This window comes from Zingiber officinale, chromosome 4A, assembly GCF_018446385.1.
Source record: "Zingiber officinale cultivar Zhangliang chromosome 4A, Zo_v1.1, whole genome shotgun sequence".
Lineage (NCBI taxonomy): Eukaryota > Viridiplantae > Streptophyta > Magnoliopsida > Zingiberales > Zingiberaceae > Zingiber > Zingiber officinale.
In genome coordinates, this window is record NC_055992.1 from 135,852,852 (window position 1) to 135,873,542 (window position 20,691).

Here is a 20,691-nt window from a genome sequence, read left to right on the forward strand (position 1 = left end):
TAAACTTTATCAAAAGTATTCTAAATTAATTTAAATTATTTTAAAATAGTTCTATCAGTTACTTAATTAGTTGTTATATAATTATAGCTAAATAGACATAAAATTTTGAATCCTAAATTTAAATATTATTATATAAAAATACTCTTTATCAATTTAATTAAATTATTTAAATTTCATCAAAATTATTTTAAAATAATTATCGAAACTATTAAATAATTATTATAAAGTTATATTATAAAATAACTACTCCATGTTATAATAGCTAGTTGTAACTGTTACAACAACATTAAAAATAAAGATATTCTCAAAATAAAAAATTTAATTAGAGAGTTTTTTTTAAAAAAATAAAAAAGATATCCTTTCATGATTTATATAATTTGAAATACTCTTTTCATTTTTATCCAAAAATTATTCTAAACGGTTTCAATTGGAGCAATTTTAATTAGAGCTCTTCTAAATAATTTCTCATGTTTTAACAATTTTAATCAAATTGTTAGTATTTTTTAAAATTTTAATTAAATTAAATTATTTTTAATTAAATTGAAACAGCTTTGATTAATATTTGACTAATCTTAAAATAATTTTAATTATAATTACCTAAATTTAGCTTAAATTATTATACTAATATTAAAAAATAATATCTTTAAAATACGACGTATTTTTTTTATTTTTTATAATTAGGCTCCCTTTAACAAAAATATAGGCGTCATTTTGTTTTTTTTCTTAATGACGATATACGTGTTTTCATTTTATGTCATTCTTAAATTAATAAATATCAGCATAAGGAGAGTGAAGGGCCATTCTGTAAATAAAGTTTTCTTAAATAGTCGAAGGTAAAAGTTCCCGAGTCCTGACTCACCCGATTCTCGACCGAAGCGGCCGAGTCACTCACTCACTCACTCAATCCCTTGCCTTGATTTCTAAACCGATTCCAGACCGCACGGATAGTTCGCTCCCGATTTGGCTTCCTTCCCCTTTCCACCACCATCTGGCGATCCCTTCCTCCCACCCTCCAAATCCGGCTCCCGATCTCGAAGGGCAGAAGAGGAGGCGACACTTGGGCGGAGAACTACGATAGGAAGGCCTCGGCAAGGGGATCCGAGCGGCGCGACGATGGCGGACGGCGCTGGTGCGTGCAACCCGGGCAGCGGAGGCGGCTGCGGCGGCGATCCGGAGCAGGACGCCTTGGAAAGGACTCGCAAGGCGAAGTCCTGTAAGGGATGCCTCTACTACTCCTCGATCCTCAAATCCGGTACTCGCAATCCTGTTTGCGTCGGGATCAGCCGGACTCTTCCGAAAGGTCGGTGTGCTTTCTCAGCTGCCGCTGGAGATTTTTTAATGGAATTTATATATTTTTTTTGTTGCTAGGTTTTTGATATAATTGGTTGTGGATTTAATTAAACTGAAGAGTTCAGGTTAAATCCTAGAGAAGAAATTGTTGATTTTGTTGCAAAGATTGAAAGAACGATGGTCACTTTATCAGATCATGCCCCCATGTTAATTGCTTATGTTATCACGCTCTAACTTTATTTTTGTTTTCTTGGCTTCTCTTTGATTTTCAACTTGACTACTCAACCAAAGCTTTCAAGTTGATCTGCAAATTAGCTTGTGTTATGATTCAAATCAGCCTGTGGCATGATTTACGAAGACAAACTAGTTCTGAGCACCTTCCGACGTGAAATGGTCAAATTGGGGTCTCTCACAATTTAAAAGTTTTGCATAAATTTATGGATTTATACCTAAGGTGACTTGCAAATTATTTTTTTTTATGGTGAAAAAATGGCACTAAATGTTTGCAAGTGATTTATAAATGATGAAATTGGACTAGAGATTGCACTTTGGTGAAAAAACATGCGATGGATTTACACATATGGACGGAACAAAGAAAGTAATACAATGCAACAAAGAAAGTAATACAATATATAGTGACCAATGTTTGATAGGTTTTATTCCATACTGATTGTTAATAGTTTGGACGCATCGTTGTTATGTTCTAGCAGGTTTATTAAGCGTAGATTTGACAAAGTGTATCTGATCAATAGAGATCATGTAATGATAATCAAAAAGTCTTTTATTTCAATTAATCAATCGATCAATGCATTAGGATCTATTTTTCCATAAAATAGGGGTGTCTGTCCTAATATTTCTAGGCTTATAATGATTATCATCTTTAGGAATGCAACTTTAGTTCTCTTTGTTGATACCTGTGATTTGTGGAGCTAGCTTGAACTGAGAAGAACAAATTAGGAATTCAGCTTTGTTACCACTTGATAAAACATGAACAAATTGTGCCGCTTAAAACTCGAGGAGGAAAAATAATATTGTTAGATAATTAATACAAGGGATCCTAAGCCCTTTTATAGACTGTCAATAAATACCAATTCTTTGTAAAACAACCTACTTTGTCCCTAATGAATCCATAACTAACTCTTCTAAAAAATTAAACAACTCATAAAATTAAATTAAATTGCAAATATTCTAAACTCAATAATTTAAAGGAAAGCCTAATTTATCCCTAAATCGCATACTATGTCAAGTTTATCTTGACCTTTTAGGGGGCATAAAAACTATAGAACCTTAGAAGTTAGAATGAATAAATTTAAAAAGAACAGAATTCATATCCAGTTTGCTTGCAACATGAACTGAAAAATGCTGGACTTAAACAAGAGGCAATTTGACTAGCATTGACTTAAGAGGATCTGGATTACTTGCATGTGCTTATTGTACTATTTTGGCATTTTGGCATTTTGGCATTTAAATCTTGTGCAGTAGATGATATTGTTTGTTCCTTTTCATAGCGGTATACAAATCTGTTCCTCCAGTCCAGTTATAGGCAATACCACTTTGCTTGATTAGCCATTTGACTTTCCGGGTTTCACAACAGTGAAACTAATCAGTTGGTCCTAATTGAAATATAAAATGCCAGTTTGTTATTGTTGATGTATTAGAGGGTTTCTGATGAAAGAAGAGTAAAGATGACGTGTGTCCAGTTTCTTTTTTAAATTCATTTTCCGAATTAAAAATAATCTCTCTATATGTTATATGTGATTTGTCTCAAATGACTCATGGCTAACCATAAGTTATAGTTCCTGTACATGTGATTGGAGAATCTGAAGTGAAAAGTAGAAAAGATGGGCATGATCTCTCAGATTTCAAGTACACTTGTGTTGGTTATTCTATATTCCTGGAGAGAAATGATGAAACTGCCGACAAGCAAGAAAACAAGGCCCAGTTGCCATTTTGTGCTGGCATAGAGGTTCTTTCCTGTTCATTTAGTATTTTGGTTGATATGGTATATTTCTGCAGGAGATAATCACATATTTGTCATTTGCTTAGTTGATGTGATATGTGAAGTTGAACTAAATACGATTAATGGAAACAATGTCTACAGTGAACTGTCTTCATCATCAGTCTACTTTAAGATTTTACATCCAAATATAAACCAGCACTATTCAGTAGTTGTTTGCTTATCATCTCTCGTGAGGTTTGGAAGTTGGATTCTTTTTCATTTGAAACTCTATATTTCTGGCATTCCAAGATTATCATTTTATGCACTTGAAATTTAACAAACATGTGTTCTTGTTTAAATGCATCATTCTGGTTATTGGATTCCCTTAATCCTTGTTCTCATTTGGGTCCTCAATAACTACTTATATTCTATAATTTGTTAATCTTGTTACATGGTGAGCATAAACGTTTAATATTTAATGCTTGCGCATGAACTTACTAATGACTTCTAGCTTTTTCTGTGCAAGAAAATGTTCAAATTTACTATTTAGGAATCAAACAGGAAGAAAGATTAAATGGCTAATCATTAAGACATGAATCCAGTGCACTCAAATTGTATACGATCATCATATTTTGGTTTTCTATTTCGTTTTGTGTGTGCACATTACCACACCTAAACATATCCCTGCACGAGCTAAACTTTTGATTCTGTTAATAAAACACATGGTTTCATTGTCTGTGACCATTAAATTGTGCAGCTACTAGTGGAGAAAAGAGCATCTACCCCTGACCATGTCCCTGCACGAGCTCACAAGGAAGGTACTTGCAATATTGAGAAAAGTTTCAATTATTTTTTATATCCATTTTGGTGAACAATTTCTTTTCTAGTAGGTGTTTTCCATGGGCCTTAAGGAATAAGTTACTCTCAAGTGTACTCGTATTATAATTTGATAATTTTACTATTTATGGTAAGAGCGGTATTGTAGCCAGTAGCGAGTGTCCAAGATAATTTGACAAGATGGCAAGATACTTGTTTTGAGTGTAAAAAGAAAATTCCTTGTTCTAGGCTAGCAACAATCTGTTTAGTATTATGTAATTTGTCGTGGTCTTTTTACTACCAGTAAGTTTGTCAATCATCTGAAACTGCTTCAACCACAATCATCATTGCAGAGTGAGGGATAGAACATAATCCTTTTTATGTGACGAAAAAGTGAATAAATCATTATCCAGTTTTGAACATTTTCAGAGTATCCTCTTGTTTTTCCTGCACTCTGTTGAGTTTGGATACCGAAACAGCTTGAAAATTACCTTGCACCTTGATGGAAGGTTGATAAAAGAGACCATTCGGGTTAAGATGTAATGCTATATTCATTTGTATGCACGATTGCTACGTCGATATTGAGCTTATAGGTAGTGTCTTTGCTCTTCACCTCTGTTTCCTACAACAGAAGGAAAGAGCTAGAGAAAGAAAAACAGGGGAAAACAGTGATACCAGAAAAAAAAATTCCTTCACCTTATTTTTTTCCTAGTTTCTTTCCCTTGTAGAAACATATCAAGCAAGAAATACTAATAACTAGTATCTATAATTTTATGTCTATGGATATATAGCTTGTTAATATCATCATTTGAAATCTCGTTCTATGCTAGGCAAAAAAGTCAAAATGTATTGTTTTGGTAAATTACTGAAATTCAATACCACTTAGCACAGACAGTGTCTCTTCCTCTGCTTCATCTCCTTTCTCTTTCAACTTTTAATCTATCACCAACACCATGCATCCCCATGTTGACATAATACAGTTTGGTTCTAGTCAAAGGAACACGTTTTGAACTTTGGTTAATACTAATTCCTAGAGACCTTTTCTCTTTTTTTTTTTTTCTTCTTTTGCAAAGTTTCATATTGATGTTTACAGTTAGATATGGCTACAAATCTTGCCTTTTATTACATAATGAGTAAGTTTGCCTATTTCTATCTACTTTACTAGCATTGAATACAGAACTGCTCAATTTAACTGGGAATTATTTGGTTTGGTTATACAATCTCTTTGCTATGACTTCCACACTTACAAGTTATACAAAAACTGTTGTTATTTACCATCGGTCTAGTATGAATCAAGATTCTCTCTTTTCATGATCTCTTTACGATGTGTGATACTCGCAGATGCTACCGCTCGTTTGCCTTCACAATCACACTATCCTTCTCATTCCCCAGCGGATGAACTTCTAAACAGGTGAGGATTTAGTTGAAAACTTGTCATCTCCTTTTCTTTTCACTTAACTGGATTCATCATCATTCAGGTTCAAAAGAAATGCTGGGCTGGTGGCTTCAGGTGTGGTCAAGAACCTTAACAAAGTTGGCGACTACATTAAGGAAAACATCGATGACATATTGTACCCTTACCGCAGACGGCCCAAGTGAAGTAAAGAAATTATTAGGGCAAAGGTGGAAGTTGTCCTTAATCGATAGAAATAAAAGAAAGTTCGAATAGTCCCCAGGCTTGGTCAGCAATATTTTCATAACCCAAATTTGTTTACTTGAAGTGATTTTCCTGGCTTGCTCTGTCATCTTAAATACAAAACTCGCATACCTTTTGTTTAAGCATTTGGTGTATCATTCATATGATAATGTAGGGCAAAAGTGGATCAGTTCATCGAAACTTTATTCGATCCAAGATTTTTGAGTTTGCGAAAAATTGATTCGAACTCAAAACCATGCACCGATGATTTCTTTAGATTAATATAAATAATTGTCTTTTGGCATTTGAATAATGATAATCTCAGTTAGGCTATCTTTGGATGATCGGTCTAATTTTATGAAAAATTTTTATTGATCATCAGAATAAATCGGGAAACGCATGATGTTCTCATAACTTGAGATAAAATAGTAATTAAATATAAATAATTGTCTTTTGGCATTGAATAAGTTACTTGAATAGTTGTATTAATCAGTGACAGGTTGATCATTAACCAAGTAATTATATTTTAAGTTTATTATGTATTTTCATGATAAAATTAATAAACAAAATGGATGGATGATACTTTAGAGACTCGAAACATTTATCATTTGAATTCTTCTTGAGAATATACATTTCTTATTTAGTCTTCTTTCTTTATATTTGGTTTGTAAAATTTTGTAAACAGTAAATAGGAAACGGAGGTTTTTAAAAAAAAATGATTGGTATTTATGTTGAAAACTCAAAAATGAAGACCTTGAACCCGAGGATTTTTATAATTTCAAGTTTGGTATTTTTCTAAAAAACTCAAATTTGATTTTTTTTTTTCTGTTGAAATCCAATCTAAACACTCCAGATCTAATGATTTATATAATTCAAATGTTCAAACTTTACCTAATTAATTCAAAAAATATTTTTTTAATTCACTTATCGAATAAATAAATTTAAAACATGACTTATTCAAATATTCACTTTATTTGAGATTCAAACTTTGATCATTTTATTGCTTTTCTAGTATTGTACTATTGAATCACACCCATAGAGCTCAAATGGACATTTTTAATATGATTATCCATTGACTTTCACCCTCGGTAAGCAAACTAAAAAATTATAATTTTTTTGCAAGGTTGAAAATTAAAATAGAATTCATCAAAATCTAAGCGAAATGATAAGTTAGCAAACTCTAGGCATTTAAAACCCACAAGGAAAATATAAATAGAGCCAAAACACAGATTTATATCATGTAACACCTAAAATAAGCTCATGACTCTTCCTTAACAAATTTGAAATTTCCAATCCCTTTGTTATCGGTTCACGATATTTGCATCCTTCAATGTAATTGCTTCGTAAATCCTATATCTACATGAATCTTAGAACCGTGTAACGAAAGGAATTTTTGTTTGTACAAATGATACTTCGAACGTGGGAACAAGTACACGAAGAAATTAAAAACAGCAGTACAAACAGAAATCTAGAAACCAAAAGTTCCTCACCCACTGCTGCTCATCTATCTCCACCATGAACACGTGCACATTGCCAGATTTAACAATTCAACTCAGAGGCAAGTTGAAGGAACACCCAACTAAACAGGCAAAGAATGGGCGAGCTAACAGACACAGTGAACTTCATATGGAGCAAGAAAACATATATCAAAACACTTCTGCAATTTTGCTGGCTAGAACTCGTTCGCGCTTCTCGACGTATCCATATGGGAACCATCCCGCCTTGCCCTTGCATTCTCCCTCTGCCCATCCATTGGATACCTGCGAATCATGGCATGTCCAAAAGTTTTCACAAATCTTCTTGTAACTTGTTGAACAGATGAACTCAAAGCTTTCTAACATTTCATCTTTTGCGTTAGGGGTGTAAATGAACTTAGCCCAGCTAATTCTGACTGTGTTCGAGCTTGTTTATCGACTTATAGAGATTAAGCTTGTGGTTGTTGTAATTTATGTAAAAGTTTGATACTTTGATGTAATAAATGAGATTTATATTATTTTCTTATTTTAAAGATATTATGGACAATTTTAAATTATAAAAAATAATAGATTACTGGTATTGAATAATAAAAATAAAGAAATATGTACATAATTAAAATTTAGTTGACTTAACAAACAAATTTATTCATAAATTGTTCACACTAGCTTTGTTCATGATCATTAGAAACCCGAACTCAAAACTCACAAGTGTTGTTTATTTTATATAATTTTACTATCAAACTAATATAAACGAGCTTTTATTCATTCACACTACTCTTCGTATTATCAAGCAAACAAAAATAATTTTCCAAAATAGGTCAAGAAAAAAATTGAATCAAGATCGCAATATAAACCAAGTACAATAGCTTTAATCCAACCCAAGTTGAATTGGGTTTGGTGGTTAGTGGTTTTTGTTGGACTGCAAGGTTGCAAACATAGTCCCACATTGAAAACACATGAGAAAGATCATGGGTTTATAAGAGAAAAGATATCTCCATTGGTATGAGGCCCTTTTGGGGAAAGCCCAATAGCAAAGCCATGAGGGTCTAGGCCCAAAGTGGACAATATCATGTCATTGTGGAGATATCTAAATTTTTTTCGATCCTACAATTGGTATTAGAGCCCGGACTGCTAGAAAGTTTAACCGCCGACTGTGCACAAGAGCTATGGTCTGATTGAGCCATGTGGGTACAATATTGACCTCGAACAAAAAGTGGGGGCTCCTATGTTCAAATCAAAAGGACCAGACACCAGACAGGAAGTCCTAGTAGGTCGGGTAGACCGAAGGACAGGAAGACCTGGTGGGTCGAGGATCGGATGTAGGAAGCCTGTGGTCCTTTTTTTGAGGGGGGGATTATTGGGGTTGCAAGGTTGCAAACATAGTCCCACATTAAAAACACATGGGAAAGATCATGGGTTTATAAGAGAAAAGATATCAACATTGGTATGAGGCCTTTTGGGGAGAGCCCAAGAGCAAAGTCATGAGGGCCTAGGCCCAAAGTGGACAATATCATGTCATTGTGAAGATATCTAAATTCTTTTCGATCCTACAATTTTTAGGTCACAATAAGTTTTAGGTAATTACTAAGATTATCACAAAAAAAATTAGAAGTTAAAACACCATATCTAAAGATTTCAAAAGACCTATTTACATTCACATTCACATTCACATGAATCTAAATCTAAATATATGACATAAATATAAAAGTCATATAATAAGTAGAGAATTCAACACTGAACTTATAAGATTTAATTTTTTTAATATTACTCTGTTAGAGTTACGGCATGTACAAATTTCATATAGTAAATTACTGCTATCAATTAGCTGTAGAGATGGTTAATATGGGCGATCTACAATGTATTTAGTATTGAGTAAATTATATCCTAATCCAACTCACCTAAGATCCAAATATATTATATTGTATGATATGTGAACATTGTATAACAACAATAGCAACCAAGTCTCATCTCACTAAGTAGGGTATGTTATATAGATCCTTCTACGCCATTGAACTATATCCCCTATTATATCATTTATATTTAAATAAATTTTACCTTGTTTTATCGTTACTAAGTCTTTTTTGATCTTTCTCTTCTTTGTTTGATGTGCATATTATCATAGTTTCACATCGCCTAATTGGAACATTTATTGGTCGTCTAATTATATATTCGTATCATCTTAAACATGTGTCTCAAAGTTTTCCCTCAATAGGTACAACCCCACTTTCTCTCTAATGTTCTTATTTTATGATCACAAAAAACACTTGACACTCTCCTCCATTTCAACCATCCTGCTTATATTTTATATAAGACATCTCTCAATCCCTCCATCCTTTTGCAAAAATGATCCTAAATACTTAAAGCTCTCAATTAGTGATAAATCGTTATCTTCTATCTTAACAATTGTTTCATTACGATAAATATTATTAAATTTAAATTCTATATATTATGTCTTTACTAAGTCCAAAGCCTTGTGTTTGGATTGTGAACCAATCTGACACTAAAATAATCCAAATTCTTCCATGGGGTCGAGTATCTATTGAAATAGGATTTTGCCCACACCAACCTCAAGGCAAGCAGAATGAAATAAGTGACATAAAAGAGAAGAACCGAATCTGTTTATTTGAGCCTATTGTAGCTGATACTTTAATTATTATCCAATTATTGAGGAAGGGGTAGGAGAAGAATGAACTTCAACTGATCCATATATATATATCTTCCGATGATACTAAATGCTAAGCCAAAATAAAATTGTTTCCAGTTGTCAATGGAAATGCTATTCAGTTAATTCTTACCAATGCCATGCAGCAACTGATAATGGTTCTTAATTTTATTACACAGGTAAGAATGCAGGAACCAAAAATAAAAAGAACAGATTATGTATAAGAGCATCTTACAGGTACCTTTCTCACAACGACGAAGTCGCCAACTGACAAATTCAGCTCGAAATCTGATTCAGCCTGGTATGAATGCACGACCTTGACATTTTAACTAACATTAGTCCACAAACGACATGCATACCAAGTGCAGAACAATATTCAACTGGGAAGGAGGCTGAGCAAGAGACAGACCTCACCCAAGAAATATCCCATGGAATCAGTTGATCCTTCCATTGTCTGGGAGGACCATATTCCACTGGCTTCTTCATATGATGGAGGTGATGGTACAGAATCAGTGAACATTCGGCTTGGAGAAGTTTCAATTCGTTGTCGTTCTGAAACCATCTGTGATAAGATAAAAAGTGTAAGAAAATGAAATGCAAAGATAATCAAATCCAAGCTACAAAACGAGCCATCAAAACAAAACAAATAAATAAATCATACTCCATCTGAAAACAACATTCTCCATGTAAAAATTGAAGCAAATTCACTTACCAGTCCAACAAGCTGATCTAGGATTTGAAGGTTTTTCTGATGGTAAATGCGTTCTGATTCAACCTTCAACAACAATTATCTATGTTATATCTAATTCTAAAATAAGACAAGGAAGTTCCGCAACGAATTTGACATAGGTATACCATTGCAATAAGTCGCTGCAAGGTCAACCTTTGTTGTTGTGCTTCGACAGCAGTCATTGCTGCTACAGCTTCTTTGCCTAACACTACCATGTTTGATTTGAGTTCCTGCAGCTTTGTTTCAGAAGCTTCCAATTTTGAACTGTTGTCAACATTGCCATGGCCTTCCCTTAGTCTCATCTGACGCTTCGAAACTTCAATGCTCTATGTAAGTGTAGACGTGACACCATGTATCATATAAACAAAGTAAAATACCAAAAAACCAAGCAATGAGATCAATAGTATAGAAGATTACAAATACACAAAATGCCCAAGAAGTAAATGCCCAAGAAGTAGCATTTTGTTGCCAAAGAGAATATGTAAATGTAGGTAGTACAATCCAAATAGGACTTAACAGCCATGAGCTGTCTAGGAGCTACTCGTACCTGAACTTCAGCTTCTTGTCTCATTTTCTCATAGCGTTGAGCAAGTTGTCGAGCATCTTCCAACTGAGCACCCACTACCATTGCTCGTAATGGCTCTACGATCTGAAAATTTTAAAATTAATAAGCCAACACTAATTTAGATTATAAAAGCTGTAAACATTTATCCAACACAAAGGGCCATTGCATGACATGGATACACTATGCAGCAGCCTAGATTAACTTTGACAAATTTACAGTATACCATATAGAACATGAAAAAAGATGGATGAATGAACATTTAATAGCAAGAGAGGCTTCCTGGAATCAGAAATTCTAGAACAGAGTCCTCTTTGACTAATCCTCACAAGTAAAATACAACACCATGTTTCATACTTGACAATTTCCAAAATTATGATTCTGTTGCATTCCAACTTACACCTAAATCCAAAAAGGAAACTAGGAGGAGTAGATGATATAATGCATAACATAAACAATCATTCATACCAGGGTACTAAGAGATTTTAATAGAACTTCACGTTCTTTTTCCATTTCAGAACGAGCTTGACTAAACCTTAATGTAGCTTTTGATAATGTACTGTCTGAAGTGCAGCTGTTCTCAAGACCATATTTTTTGCTGTCCTCTGATAACTTAGAACCTGCAGAAAAATATTAGATATAAGTGGCAAAATTAGAAGGAAAACGAAAGTAGTAAAAGTACAGAAACCTACCAATTTCAACTTGTTTTGAACCAACCACTATAAAACCTTCCACGCCACGAACAATATCCCTTTGAAAATGCTGAAACAAAAAAATGGAGAGTGGTTAGACTAGTAGCAGACAGGAAATAGTAAGGGCTGATAGATATTGGCTAACCTTGCTTGAGCGAGTAGAAGCATATAATTTTTCAAGTTTCTGATATAGCTCGAGTTCTGCCTCATCTGTAACTATATTATCATTACTTGCATAACCACCACCTCCAAATTGCTTCCAAACAACCTGCAAGAGTAGATAAGATTATGGTCAGCTCTACAACAGAATCCTTTTAGTTTCCATAGGGTAATACAACAACAAAATTTCGTGGACCAATAAGAAGCATACTCAATTCCAAATTCCAACTAGAAGTCTGCAAAAAAGTAGGAACATTTTTTTGCAGACTTCTAGTTGGAATCACCTATTTAGCATACTTTTCTATTAGCAATAAATTCTCAACCAAAGTTCATGGCAAGAAGGTATACATTTAAACTTGTACTTCTTCTCATGGTATAGCAATGTAATAATGTTGTCCTGTAATTCACAGTTTAATGTTCCATTTCCATCAAATTGTTGAAGCCTCGTACAACTTCATTGAGGATTTAATGCTAGGATTTTGTACATGTTGGTGCAAGAGGTTGGTCATTTTCAATACCAAAATTAGTGTCTGTTCAACTATTTAAGGAGATACTGATGAAATCATGCCCTCAAAAAAAGAAAACATTCAATTTTCAAATATATTATATAAAAAAAATAATTTAACTAATGAGATAGATTTTGTTTTGATTTCATAATAAGATGTAACCATAAATCTAATATCATTCAAATTGTCCCTTTTCAGAGTATTTATCTTTCTCAGTCCAGAAAATCTCTGAACTCTTGTTCTATCTATCTTGTATTCTATTTCAAACTTGTCAGACTTCGTGACTGCAATATAACACCAAAGGTCTTTGACGATAGCATAAAACTTGAACTGAAATGCATTTACTGCATACTTCTATCGAAAATACCCTTAAATACCAATTTCCTGAAAAAAAAAAAAAAGGTTTAGAGACCCAAATTCAATCCAAAAGGGCAAGTATGGGCTTTACCTTAAATATTCAATACTCGGTCACAAAGGATTATACACACAAATCGAAAGTGTAAAAGCTATCTCAAAAAGTATATCAATCAGACAAGGAGACAGATATGGTTCCCGCAATCAAACTAAAAACTAAAAATCAATTCGATCATCTACTGTAGCACAGATCCGCAAATTAAACTTGCCTCTTTTCTCATAGATCCTGACAATACAGACCCAAAAAAATAAAAAAAAATAAAAAGGAAGGCATTGCATCAGTCTAGTTGCCGATAGCAATGCCAACAGACGCAGGCAACTAGCCGACAAACACACCGTCCACAAAATAAAGAGACAAGCGCAGGTGCGAGGAAACAGAAGGGAAACCCTAGCAGGTTGAGTATCCAACCAGTCGTAGCTAAAGATCAGAAGCAGACAACGAAATGGCGATCGATCAGTCGTCAGACGGCAGGAAAAAAAAAAGCGAGTCTTAATATGAAATGCTGGATGAGAAGGGAGGATCAGAGAGGGAGAAGGAGAGAGATAATACCTGCTGCTGCCGAGCTACCTGCTCCCTCAGCTTGGTCGCCTGCTTCCTTAGGGCGTCCATTAGCGAGGGAATCGAGCGATTTGAAGTCGCCGACAACTGCGACAACTGCGGGGAGAAGAAGAACGAGAGAGAGAGAAGAGAGGAAACGGAGTTTGAGTTGATTTGAAGTATTAAATGGGCCCAAAATTAAAACAAGGCGGAACAAATGTTTTATTATCGCAGTGGTTTAACATCGGTCCATCAGGCCCATTTAATTTTTTTTTTTTAAAAAAAAAACTCTCAATGTTTTAAGATTGTCAGGACACTCCAGAACTTTAAAGACTGTTATCACTTCACAATTACAAATTATTGCAAAAATATAAAAATATTTTTTTAAGAAAATAAGTAGACGTCATGGAGTAAAATGAAGTGAATGACATGTTAATTTGTTTAACCAAAGCAAAGTTTGCCCATCAAAATATCTTCAATTTTCATTTGCGATATTGATTCATCAAACAAAATGGCATGTCAAGTATGCCATTTTGAAATTTATCCAATATAAAATATTCTATAAATTTTATGACTGGGATTAAAAGTTAAAACAAAATCTAACTTCCAACTGTAATCTAAACAATCTTCACAATTCAACTTACCCAAATCGTTCATTAAAGCAAGGCCAAAAGAAGGCAAACCATGTAATGAGACCAACGTCTTCCCCACACTATACAATCAACACTTTTAAAATCGAATCTGGAGATCATTCGCGCTCGAAGAGAGAAACAAAGGGAATCTGATCATACTGTAGCACGCTCGCAGCTCGCTTGAATTCACTTCTTAGCATGTCAATGCTGCACCTGTCAACATGTCGACCAAGATCATGGGAAGTTTCGAAAGGATCCTCGATGCATAAGAGATGACGGTCGTTTCCAATTCGTCTAGTCCAGTTCTTTATTTTCTTGCTGCCATGAAATGTAACTTGACATTAGGAGAAAGAAGCAAGAATGGCATCAAACACAATTACTTTAGCATATATGTTTATCATTCATCAACTAATAGTTAGTTTCTTAAACGAGCAACGAGCAACGGGGGACATCATAATTTATCATTAGTTTCAACTCCTGTAGATGATTAAGTTTTAGAATATTATCGATCAGATTCAACAAGAACAACTTAGCCAAGTTCTAAGTATACTTCTCTATCATATAGACTTGATTCATGAAAGGTATGATTAAAAAAATGATACCTGATTATGCACCCAGTGCGAACCGAAATCACATCGCGTGTATAATTGTGGGCGAAGGCCCAGTAGTGGAAGAACCCCCAAACTAATTCTGCAAGGCTTTCGTCATTTAGAGAACCAAAATTATGGAGTTCATCCACTTGATCAAAATAAGCACAATCAGTATCTTCCACCGTCAACATATAAGTTAGCTCCATTTCCTAATAAATGATGGAAGAGTGTGAATGTTAGACCAAAAAAGTTAACTTAGAAGTTTGCCAGGGTTTCTCGTATATGCTCTTAAACATTTACTAGGTCGGACGACAAGTAACCTTGTCATATACCATGCCCTCGAAGAAGTTTACTTGAACTTAGCAATTCTCTATCAAGATGGACATGAATCATGTTTTACTAGAGTTCTATTGGCTTCAATTGATCTATATTGCTTTTTGGAAAGTGTCAATATCTATTCACATCGAAACACATCCTGCAGTACTACTATAAATAGTTCACACCTGTAAACATGGTAGGATGGCTGGTCGGCGCAGTTGTAAGAAGTTAATACACAAGAGTACATACCTAAAAAAGTAAAAAAGATGATAATGACAATAATAATTTTGTTCATTTTCTAGAAAACTTGCGATGACAAAAAAAAAAAAAATTCAAATTACTCACGCATAGCTAGAAAGGGTGCCTTCGAAAGTGTTATTCATTTCTCTTGACCTTGCCCAATGTTTCACAATATAAGCCAATTGGTGTAACCTGTTGTCTATCTTTGCGTAATCCCTGAGAAGCTTTGTATTTGCCACAGCTAAAAGATTGTTGATGCATATATCACAACAAATGCCGGTCGATGGGTCTGTCATCTTCACGATAGGAACCCGAGCATTAGTGATGGCCTGCAAGTAAAAGTTTTTCACACCTTCAATGTCTGAAATAGAAGGAAACAAATACCTCTTGTTGTTTCAAGGAGTTAGAAAAAAGAAATTATGATGTTAGAAGTTTAAGAATGGTGAATCAAAGAAACAATTTCTAAAACATCGAGAAAATAAAGTTACTATTTTCTTTAGTTCATGATTAGCTACAAAAGAAAAAGGAAATTAACAAGACTAGAATCATAAAGTGTTAGCGTTAGAACTCAATTGTAAGTATTTGTTCCTTCACTAAAACAACTTTTTTGCTCAAGTACCTAGTTTGTATTATAAACCAAAGGGTTAGGTCTTCCACTACTCAACCGACACAAGTTATGTTCAAAACAAATTCTATCAATATAATTAACTAGTATTATATTCCTTAAAAACTTGATCTATCATCTATTACTAATTTACTATCTCTTCGCCTACATGGTTTTTAATTTTAGAGTAGACTTCATAAAGTGTAACTTTGTAAACCCGAGATCTTCTTCATTGTTGAATTACATGTGACAAAAATTATCACAAAATATGAACAGTTCGAGTTCTTTACAATCTAAGCCTACTGAGAGAATATATATATATATATACATCCCCTGTTTGGAATGCTAACAGAGTTCAGAATGGGTAGACGGCAATGTATGGGTCCTTGTAAACTCATAAATCAGGGAATTGTTTAACAATATTAAAATTATGAATTCGTTCAATTGATATATCTATTCAGGAATGAATGATGAACCTAGTCACATTCTTCGTAAACAAAATTTGCTAATTGACTAATTCATTAACCATCAGCATCATGAATCGTTATAACAATGCAATATAGTGTACTACTCAATAGGAACTAGAAATCAAATATATTTATAAAAAAAACTAATATACCATAAACATGTATAATCCCAGTGCAATCAATATTTGTCTCACAGACAAATTATTTAGATATGTTAAAAAAAAAGTTGGTTAAACAAGGAAAGAATCCATCTTTACTGACAAAAAAGCGATAAATTCTTTCATGTAACAGTATGAGAAATGCTAAAAGTTGAAAGTCCCAATACACAAATAGTTGAAAAATTAATCCACTAGATCTGAAATTTAAAGCACATAGAATAAACAATTAGATCTCCTCATACCTCTACATCTTGATAATTTTCTGATTGCAAAATATCTGCCAGTTTCAACAACATATCATGCTTGCTCTCACATTCGTCAATTGAAAGGCAAATATCAACATCACTGTTTGAGAACCCAAAAGAATTAGCACAGGATCCATAGAGATGTAACTTCACATTGGGCCATTCTTTGTTGATTATTACTGTTAGTGATTTCAGTAATAGATTTTGATTCTCTTTTTCAACATCTGATGGTAGTAAAGACTCATAAACTGAAACAAACCCAGGTGACAAAGTTTCTATGTCAGGGCGACACTCAATCCCTCTATGTTTCATCCCATGTCTTGATCTTTGTTTCCTTCTAAGAGGCTTTGATCCATCAAACTGCAGATGAAATAAAGTGAAGTGAAAGGGCTATAGCACTAGATAAAACTTAAACCTACTGATGACAGTATGAGATATTATTTTCTTTTACATATTCTAACATGAAAGTATTTATGCCCAGGCCACCCTGAAGATATCTTTTGGAACCAATATTGATTTTTCAAGAGCTGCACGATATGAAAATCATTGGATAAAAACATTGCATAGTTCAAATTCTTCTCGAGGTAAACGATGCCACAAGAATTTCAAAATGATATTGTGTACATTAAAAATAAATAAGAAAATTTGTTGACAGAAAGAAAACCAAGATTTTGTTGAAGAAAATTAATAAACATGGGAAAGAATATAAGAAACAACATCAAGTGTTTAGAAATTGATACTGTGAGCAAGCCACTGAAATCATAAGCAAATTATGGAAATCCGAGCTTCACAAGACCAATAGAAAAGTCCACAAAAGTATACTTCAAGCTAAAAACTGGAATCAAACCTCCACGTTTTCATCCAATGTCAAGCAAAGAATTTGTCATAGATCTCAAAAGGCAGACGCAATAGCAAGTTTGTCCTACCCATTAAGAAAAGCTTTAAAAATGTAAATAGCAAGACAAGACACATTTTCACAATTAATATTCATATCCATCACATAGATATCAGTAGGACGTCAGTATCCAAATTAACACTGCTTAAAATTGGTTATGCTTCAGTTTGAAGGTCATTTGCGTAGACACTTACTTTTGTAATATTGGAGAGTTGAACCTCTTGGTCCATGATGTTTCTGTGAAGTTTGTGTTATTAAATGCAAAAAAATTTAGATCTTGTGGGATGCAACATCCAAACAAGAAATTGTGGAAAAAGATATCATGTGAGAAAATTAAAATTTTAGAGAAATGTATAAGATTGCAATGGGATTTATTGTTAATCAAAGATGGCATACCTTAGCCAATGGAGTTGGAGGACGTCTATTTATGCGGGTTTGAGCTGGGTCTCCCTGAAGCGTCAGAGAATCAGTATGTTCATTGGGTAAGATATCCTCTTGACCATCACCACCATCTTCAGAAGAAAGGTTTTCTTTCCCTTCTCCACTCACAGGTTCATATCCAGATGAGCTCCAATCCTCAAAATCCTTGGGAGTTTTTAGATCCACATCTGATTCCTCAATCTCAAGTTTGTCGAAATTTGAAACAAATTCAATCTGATCAGGATCGTTGCCAGAAACTGTTTGCCATCCGCCATCTGTCAGTTCCTGTTGGCTGCGTTCGCCTACTTCTGAATTCCTATTCACGCACTGCATCCTAGTCACTGCAACCCACTCCGCCTTCCCCTTTTTCTTCTCCACCAAGGCTTGTGGTTGCCTCTGCTCATTCGTCTTCGGCTTCCAGCGCAGTGCGTGAGGGGAATGCCCTAGATCCATGTGCTTCCTCTGGTGCTGATCTCCAGTTGCATACGTTTTGTGCTGGCGTCTATACCCGGAAGGACCATCTCCGGCATTAATCTTTGGATAACCGTGCCAAAGGTCCGACCTAGGGTTATCAGAGGGAGTGTCATTCCCATATCCAGGGCGTCCATTGCCTCGTAGCCTCTGTTCCCCTAATGAATTAAGCGAATTCCTCGAAGTTTTTTCGTATCTATTCGGCCGCGACGGACGACGAACAGTAGGAGCACTTACCAAAGAGTCATTCCGATCATCAAAACCCTTCCTGCATTCTTCCGATTCCCGGGAATCGTCATTCGGAGGCCTAGGAGGAAGAATATCTTCAGGCTCCCAAGGGCCGGGCGGCAAATCATGAGGTATCGGCACCCTAAAAACCGGGCGCTCCTTAACCTCCACCACCGGATTCTGCGGCGGAGGAGGCGGAGGACGAGGATCCTCTACAGGAACCTCATGACACGGCAGAGGGATGAGCTTGTGCAACAGTAAATGAAAACTGAGAGGGGGATTGGCGAGCGGCGACGCTTGCGGATCGGCCAGAGCCGGGTGGCGAAGAATGTGGCGACCGAAGGAGCGGTCCGAGGAAGCACCACCGGCACCATCGCCGGAGGAATCGCCGACGCCGGCCATCGCGTGTTTCCGCCGTCGACGACCGCGGAGTTTAAAAGGGGAGAGCAAGATTGATACGCGAAGGAGTGAGAGAGAGGGGTTCACATCCAACGGCTAGCATTGCGTAGTACTAAATCGCGCTTGCCTTTTGTGTAGGGACCAGATCACCCCATCATTTTTTTCTTCTTTTTATTTTTTTCGCTTTTTCAAAAATTATTTTTAAAATTCACTGTGCATGATTCTTTTTCTTTATTTCTTCATCTTATTTTCCTATTTTTGCAAAATGGTCCAAAGATTATAAATAAAGGTCACCATGCATGAGTTTCCCCCTTTTTTCCGAAAAGATTCCCAAAGTTTTCTTTTTTATAGTAAAAAAGTTCAGAGTGGCAGCTTTTTATTTTAAGCAATTGCACATTATCTTTTACTATTTATATATTAATCCAATACTTTTATGTTGGAGAAGGAATAAGCATACTCCTTGTATAAAAATAAATTTATCATATAATAATCTCTAAAAAGATGGTGCTAAATTAACGCTATTCTTTTTCTACTAGATCATCAAAATGTTAAGATAGTATATATATATATATAGAATTATATTAACATTATAAAATAATAGATACAATAGCTTCAAACCACCCTTTGCTAAATTGGAATCAAGCCTTTGAAATGGTTATTGAAATTTGACTTTATAAATTTTATTTAAAAATATTCATGAATAATTCACTATCCTTATTCATCAATATTAGCCCGTTGAAATCTTAGACATCCCATATTATATTCTGTTCGTCACATGCTCATTTGAATGTTATGATTTACCTTTTTTATGATAACCTTGAGTCAGATACGATGGGAGCACTATAGATGAATATTTCATTTTTTTTTTTGCCACAATATTAGTCCGTTGAAATTTACAATCCTAAAATTAACCTATTTTTTATTGTGTGATATGCCTAGTCACCATCCTAGCACTCCATCCATGTTACCAACAGCGAGATACTTAGTCAGCAGGACATAGGACACACCTAGATGGTCCACGCCAAGTCATCGTGTCCCAAAAGCAGGGGATGATTAATCACCATAGCGCCAAAAGCCTTAGTCACCCCACTAGCAGACGATTAGATAATAGATCAAGAATCAAGAATTCAAAATTCAATTGCCAACATGTGACAGGTGAAAAACTTCCATTAAACCAATCATGATTCAACATCATGGTCTTTTTTTCTCATTCTCTTCCCCGTCAAGTGCTATGGTTCCAAGGCAGGAGAATATTTGTTTCCTTCTTCCTTTGCAGCGAAGGAAAATTGACCATCCGTACGCAAAGAATAAGCGACAGCTTCAAATCTACAAAGTCATACCGGTCTGCCTTCCTAGAAATTTCTCATAAAATTTTTTCTATCGGATAAAAAATAAATTAAAAAACACTCATCAATCCAGCACTCTTATCTTATCGCTCATTAAAGAAAATTTATTTGTTAATGTATGAAAATTGAAATTTAATTCGTTTGAAAAATTAAGAAGAGCGCACCATAGCCCCAAATCCTGACTCTTTAATTCATCATATCAGATCAGGCTAGTACTCTCATTCATGCAATTTGACAATGCAATACAGACGGAGAGCCT

At 34.7% G+C, this 20,691-nt stretch overlaps 3 protein-coding genes across 3 annotated transcripts; 1 reads left to right on the forward strand and 2 right to left on the reverse strand.

The window, feature by feature from the left end:
- The first annotated feature begins 928 nt into the window (after positions 1 to 928).
- On the forward strand, positions 929 to 5,897 carry LOC121971366. The gene is made up of 5 exons (XM_042522598.1): positions 929 to 1,300; positions 3,087 to 3,256; positions 3,987 to 4,047; positions 5,387 to 5,456; positions 5,524 to 5,897. Exons 1-5 carry the CDS (start codon positions 1,114 to 1,116, stop codon positions 5,642 to 5,644), a joined length of 609 nt encoding a protein of 202 aa, XP_042378532.1. The 5' UTR covers positions 929 to 1,113; the 3' UTR covers positions 5,645 to 5,897.
- Positions 5,898 to 7,007: 1,110 nt separating this feature from the next.
- On the reverse strand, positions 7,008 to 13,588 carry LOC121971367 (SH3 domain-containing protein 2-like). The gene is made up of 10 exons (XM_042522599.1): positions 13,432 to 13,588; positions 11,948 to 12,070; positions 11,803 to 11,872; positions 11,579 to 11,730; positions 11,096 to 11,197; positions 10,674 to 10,874; positions 10,531 to 10,593; positions 10,228 to 10,380; positions 10,060 to 10,134; positions 7,008 to 7,441 (listed from the first exon to the last, which is right to left on the reverse strand). The coding sequence occupies exons 1-10, from the start codon at positions 13,489 to 13,491 to the stop codon at positions 7,328 to 7,330; spliced, it is 1,113 nt and encodes a 370-aa protein (XP_042378533.1). The 5' UTR covers positions 13,492 to 13,588; the 3' UTR covers positions 7,008 to 7,327.
- A 431-nt stretch (positions 13,589 to 14,019) lies between these two features.
- LOC121971369 (UTP:RNA uridylyltransferase 1-like) lies at positions 14,020 to 19,159 on the reverse strand. The gene is made up of 6 exons (XM_042522600.1): positions 17,965 to 19,159; positions 16,671 to 17,033; positions 15,305 to 15,528; positions 15,145 to 15,208; positions 14,654 to 14,850; positions 14,020 to 14,369 (listed from the first exon to the last, which is right to left on the reverse strand). Exons 1-6 carry the CDS (start codon positions 19,087 to 19,089, stop codon positions 14,168 to 14,170), a joined length of 2,175 nt encoding a protein of 724 aa, XP_042378534.1. The 5' UTR covers positions 19,090 to 19,159; the 3' UTR covers positions 14,020 to 14,167.
- Between the last annotated feature and the right edge of the window lie 1,532 nt (positions 19,160 to 20,691).

Coding starts and splice junctions, on each gene's coding strand:
- LOC121971366 (XM_042522598.1), top strand. CDS start 1,114: ATGGCGGACGGCGCTGGTGCGTGCAACCCGGGCAGCGGAGGCGGCTGC. Junction 1,301..3,086: donor CAGCCGGACTCTTCCGAAAG/GTCGGTGTGCTT, acceptor CATAAGTTATAG/TTCCTGTACATGTGATTGGA. Junction 5,457..5,523: donor GCGGATGAACTTCTAAACAG/GTGAGGATTTAG, acceptor ATCATCATTCAG/GTTCAAAAGAAATGCTGGGC.
- LOC121971367 (XM_042522599.1), bottom strand. CDS start 13,491: ATGGACGCCCTAAGGAAGCAGGCGACCAAGCTGAGGGAGCAGGTAGCT. Junction 11,873..11,947: donor CTTCTACTCGCTCAAGCAAG/GTTAGCCAATAT, acceptor TTTTTGTTTCAG/CATTTTCAAAGGGATATTGT. Junction 10,875..11,095: donor GACAAGAAGCTGAAGTTCAG/GTACGAGTAGCT, acceptor ACACTTACATAG/AGCATTGAAGTTTCGAAGCG.
- LOC121971369 (XM_042522600.1), bottom strand. CDS start 19,089: ATGGCCGGCGTCGGCGATTCCTCCGGCGATGGTGCCGGTGGTGCTTCC. Junction 17,034..17,964: donor CTCCAACTCCATTGGCTAAG/GTATGCCATCTT, acceptor TTTCATCTGCAG/TTTGATGGATCAAAGCCTCT. Junction 14,851..15,144: donor CCATCCTACCATGTTTACAG/GTGTGAACTATT, acceptor ATCATTTATTAG/GAAATGGAGCTAACTTATAT.